General features: G+C 27.4%; 1 protein-coding gene across 1 annotated transcript in view; it reads right to left on the reverse strand.

Annotated features, from left to right (window-relative positions):
- Positions 1–355: 355 nt before the first annotated feature.
- LOC108747662 (sodium channel protein Nach-like) overlaps positions 356–5,648 on the reverse strand; it is a 15,104-nt gene continuing 9,811 nt past the window's right edge. Inside the window, exons 7-10 of the mRNA XM_018485264.1 lie at positions 3,001–3,054; positions 2,677–2,842; positions 2,474–2,580; positions 356–612 (exon numbers count right to left, since the gene is read on the reverse strand). Coding sequence (XP_018340766.1) covers positions 356–612; positions 2,474–2,580; positions 2,677–2,842; positions 3,001–3,054 — 584 coding nt within the window. The remainder of the gene's footprint in view (positions 613–2,473; positions 2,581–2,676; positions 2,843–3,000; positions 3,055–5,648) is intronic.

Genomic DNA, 5,648 nt, shown 5'->3' on the forward strand with positions numbered 1-5,648 from the left:
AATTAAAGATATTATAGAATTATTTTCTGATAGAAAAAGTGAATTTTCAACTAAGGAACTTTCTATTATGATTCCATTTTTAGGTAATAATAAATCTTTTTCTAAATTAGTTTATCATTGATATGTATTAAAATAAACAGTGACAATTTTCTCCAATTATTTTTGCCTAAGGCTTTGTTCTGAATCGATCTTCCGTTTACTCGTAAGATGTAGATATAATAGATAGATAATAGGTAGATAGATAGATAGAGAGATAGATATCAGATACTTCTTAATAATTTCAAATATTAACTGACGAAAATGGAATTATTCCAATCGAAAATCTTCCTGAATAATTCCATAATACCTCCGTCAGTCAATATCTGACTCTGTTAGCAGAGAATTTGCCGTATTTCGCCGAATGCCAGGATCGTGGTTGCAGTTCGTTCCAATATATTGTCCCTGTGGTTTGAGTTTGATCTGATGGGATTTTAGTCTTGCGATCGTCATCTTTCTGTAAGGCCGATTTTTTACAGAACAAATCTCTAAACATGAGCACAAAGAAATACAGAAGCTCCACTATAGTGATGAAACTAAAGCCAATGAAGACGCCACATATACCGCCGATATCACCTGCAAAACGATCATTTTTATGATACGACATACCTTTTGATAGCAAGGGAAGATAAAATGATTTGATAAAACTGCCGCGTGTTTTCATTGTTCATTCTTAAAAAAAATATTACGCGCAGTAGTGGCAATTTATGCTGTAAAATAGAAAGATTTTTCCAGCGATATCACCGTCACTTTTCTTTCTTTACACTTGATACCCTTTAATCAATGCTTTATAAATCGAATATGTAATTGCTTTTTTCTTAATTTGTAAGTACATATACAAATATACACGTATATACATTCCAAGCCAAAATTTTGGAAGCACTTTTTAAAAATTGACATTTTTGAAATTAATTATTTAAATATCTATAATAATTCTTTAGAGTCAATAATCTTTATTGGACCTAAAGAATTATTATTGTTAAAAATACATTGTTTTATAGATATTTGAAACAATCCCTAAAATCAATTTTTAAAAAGTGTTTCCAAATTTTTAGCCTGGAGCGTATATAAACTTAATAAGTTCCGTCTTTGTATTAATATAGAATTATTGCTTTCCATTAGTAGTTAATGTAAAAAAATAACGACTCTTGGGTAGATTTAGATAGATGTAGAATTTATGACTGTATTTAAATTAGAGTTGAAAAAAGTGCATATCTGCTCTCATATTTGAAGTATTACCATTTTTTCTGATTTTTGTTTTATATATAAATAATATACAAAACAAAAAGTATATACAAAATAAGATATATAGAAAACTATGTTCAAATTTTACAATAACAGATTTTCTAATTAACATTAATAAAATGTCTAAAATTTTCAAATAGATTTATTTTATATAAAACCTTTATTATTTTCTTTTATCAGTATAAATAAATGCATGCACATATAATTTATATAATCAAATTTAAAACATTTGTTTTTTCTCTAATGCGTATTAATTATATATTAAAAATTATCTTCTTAAATTTTTGGGATTATGAAAAGTCGAATGTCAAATAAACTTTTCCATGTTTCTCAGAAAATATTCCTCTTTTCAGCAATTTATTTGCAAAGTAAGCACCGGCAACTAGAAATTGCGCTATGTGAGAAGTATTATCTTTTTTTTTTGCACGAGTACCAGACTAGAGTGGAGAAACGTGATACACAGTCGGATATTAAAATTCCATTTTTGAAAACCCTCGGGCATGCTACAGAAGAACGCGGACAGAAAATTTCTCTTCCACACTACTCTATCTTTGATCATGTGATATCTTTTTCATATGTTTTGTATCAACTGTGAAAAGATTTGCTCATCGTCAGTTTTCATACCAAATGCAAAGTTCTTCATAATTTACTTCTTGTCCGCAATGTGCAATTAATTAAAAATGTTAAAGGTGGAAACATCGCAAACCGGGAGAAGTTATTTCTTCAAAAATATAGATATGATGTGGAACGCAGTGATATCAGATATATCAGGAGAAGTAGTAATGTCACTTGGCACTAATTGTGTGTGTAAGTACTATATTTACACTAATTATAATAAGTTCAATGACAGATTAAGCAAGACCGTTTGTGTCTTTTACACATCCTCCCTCTACTTATCAATTTTATTCGTTTTTTACAAAATCATTTTTATAGTTTTTTACTTTAAATTTGATTATTGAAAGAAACATTTTTTTAAAAACTAAGTAAAATAATTACAAGATTTGTTAAAGAAATATTAAATAAAAGAATTTTGTTTCTATAATTGATCCTATATTCAGAACAAATTGCATTTACTACATAAGCTTTTTTAAAAGTTTTAATCCGATAAAAAAATGTAAAAGTTAGGATTAAAGAATTTAAATTTAATCTCTCATTTATAAGTAGGTATAATTCCTTAACAATCTGTACTTACTTACGAGATCATACCAGTAAAAAGACATGTCTTGTTTTAATCTGATTGTGCCATACTTTGAAAAGTATATATGTACTATTCCTTCATCAGTAACATTGTAATTTTGTCTAAAATTAAGCAACAGAAAAGTTTTAAGAGCATTTTCTAGAAATCTTCAAAAACAATTTTATATTTTACACTGGCAAAAATGTAAATATACTTACAATAAGTTAGTATTAAATTCACCAGGAGTCATATCAGTCGTCCAACTTAATACATCGTAACTAATATCTTCACAGGCAGCATAACAATTGTAACAATGTAAAGCCTTTTCTTCTTTTTCAAAATTAGTGTGTTCTTCCTCGTGAGGGAGAATCGTTAACCAATCGGCTATTTTATAAAGGAAATAAAAATCAATATATCGAGTATAAAGTGATCATAATTATTAATTTATTTAAATAATAAGTTTTAAATAATATAAATATTAAAGTTTACAAATTATTTATGTAAAAACATAATTGTTTTTAGATTAATGTAATAATATTTACATTTATGCTTAGCTAGGCATTCAAAGTCCAAACTATTACAAATACGCCATGAATCTGAAATATATAATAAAATATATATACATATATATTACCCATAATAAACATAAATAGAAAATATTTATAAAATTAATCTGTAAAAAAGAATAAAATTTGCATAAGTAAAAGTTTTTTTCTTGTAAAATAAATTTTAAGAAATCCAAATAATTCTCACAACTTAATTAAATTGCAATATTTTATTATAACTTTTCTATTTTTAAATATATATGTATTACAGCATATATTATAAACATATTAAAAAAAATTTCTTAATTTGTTTTTCTAGTTATTGCGATAAATATTGTCATACGTCTCGAATTGAAAGAACGCCGGAATTGGGGAGATATCGGTTCGAATTGCGGCTGAGGTAATATTTGTTTACAATAAATTATTTACAGAATTGTAAACATGTATATTAGCATCCTCAACATTAAATTACTTGTCAATTTAATCTGTAATATTACTGCTCCAGTTTCAGTTTAGGACTATGTTCCAACAAATAATGTTCAAATAAAACTAAAAAATTGATTGCTCATGTTGTTCAATATTGCCAAGGATTTCTTTATTTCTTGTAAAGAATTAACAAAAAACTTTATCATACTGGATATAATGTCATAACTACCGGATAAAATTACGTTAATATTACAAAATCTACTTTTAATTTTTTAATAAAAATATAAAAATAAGAATTTGCAAAAAATGTTCATATTTTGAACAGTATGAGGAAAGATGGAGAGTACGTCGAGCAGGGTAGCGCGGTCGTCGTTGCACGTGTTGTTGATTAATATGGAGAACGGAGAAGGCAGCCGCGAGAAAAACGACTCCAAGCACGCCCTATGCTATCGATGGAGCGCGAGAAAAAGAGCAATCGGGAGGGCTTTAAAACGAAAGAACAGAGAGAGAGAGAGAGAGAGTGAAGTACTCTGTGCTGCATGCGGCGCGGCGCCGCTTTCAGCGAGTTCCTCTTCTTTGCTAGAACCCCAGCCACAGTAAGTTAATCCTACAGAGCGATGCTTCACGCGATCCGCTTTAATGCTTTAAGCCACCCGTGGTAAAGCCTCGTTAGAAAGCTCGCGAAGGCGTACGCCTCGCAATGCGGCGCGCAACGTTCCTTTACAGATTGCCGCCCACGCCTCTCGACTTCGTGATAGAAGAAAGAAATCGCCGGGATGTAAGAGAGTTCACCAGTCTGGAGAAACCCGATTTATCCAATAAGATACGATCCTTACTGAATAATCTATTTAAATCTTATCTATAGTCTTAAGTAATAAAATTTTATTTGATAAAATTAGTCACATTTATCTTGACTTATATAATACGTTTCTTTTAATTATCGCAATCATTATTCTATTATGATTAATATCTCAATAAGAATTACATCTAATTATACGTAATTATGCACTTTTATTTTTAATCTGCCATTACATTTTTTAATTCAAATTATTAAAATAATGATTATATTTTGTATTTCAATCAATTTGTAAATTAATAGAACTAGATTTAAAACTTTATTTTTTAATTATTATATTTTCAATAACTATTTTTATCATGCTTTCTTATTTAATATTAATGCATTTTTATTTTATCTCAACTTTGCAATAAAAATAGAAAAATCGAAGCATGAATGAGATGTGAGAAGAATGTGAGAAATTGATGGAAATCTTATTGGCTTTGGAAGATACGTTGTCTATGATGTTATCGTATTGACTGTTCGTTCAAATTGATTTCTCTTTTATTTTTGATTATCTATTTTTTTTACTAAAACAAAAATAATTATTATATTATTACTTAAAACTTTTAAAAATTAATTTTATTATATTTATATACTTTTACTTTATCTAAAAACATGATTAAACACTATTAAAAATATGATAGACATAATAATAATTATTATACCGTTAATTTTTTATGAAAAAGATGTAATACTACAGAAATTAATACTTATTAAATATTTTTTAACTTACCTAACATAAACTAAATCTTTTTCATTAAAAAACTATTGTTAAACAAAAACTCTCTGTATAGATTTTTATGATTATTTATAATATAGTTTTATCAGCGTATTCTATTAACAGATAACAAATAATAACAATTTAATAATATGTTATTTTTTATCATATTTTCTAAAACATGTAAATCATATTTTTCTATTAACAAAAAAAGATAAATAGAAGGTTTAAATTGTATAAGGAGAATTTGAGAAGAAAATAAAATCGAAAAGAAAGCAACACTATTTGTTCCAAAGATTGCTAGCAATATTGTCGAATCGTCAACCTCGGTAGACTGTGATGCACTGCAAAGAAACACTAATGAAAGTAGTTTATACTTGTGAGTGTAGGGTTTACAAGTTCGATGTTACCGCTCGTTCTATGAACATTGAAATTCGTTTGTTGTATATACGATTCGTCAAGATCTCAATCAAGTTAATATCAATTTTATTAAAACTTTTAATCACAAAATAATCTGATCATATAATAAATAAATAAAGCATTATAAATAAATAAAACATTATTATTACGATCATTATATCCCGTCATTTGACTTTAAAGTGTCTCTCTCTCTCTCTCTCTCTCTCTCTCTCTCTCTCTCTCTCTCTCTCTCTCTCTCTCTCT

The sequence above is a fragment of the Trachymyrmex septentrionalis genome, unplaced genomic scaffold (assembly GCF_001594115.1).
Source record: "Trachymyrmex septentrionalis isolate Tsep2-gDNA-1 unplaced genomic scaffold, Tsep1.0 scaffold20, whole genome shotgun sequence".
Lineage (NCBI taxonomy): Eukaryota > Metazoa > Arthropoda > Insecta > Hymenoptera > Formicidae > Trachymyrmex > Trachymyrmex septentrionalis.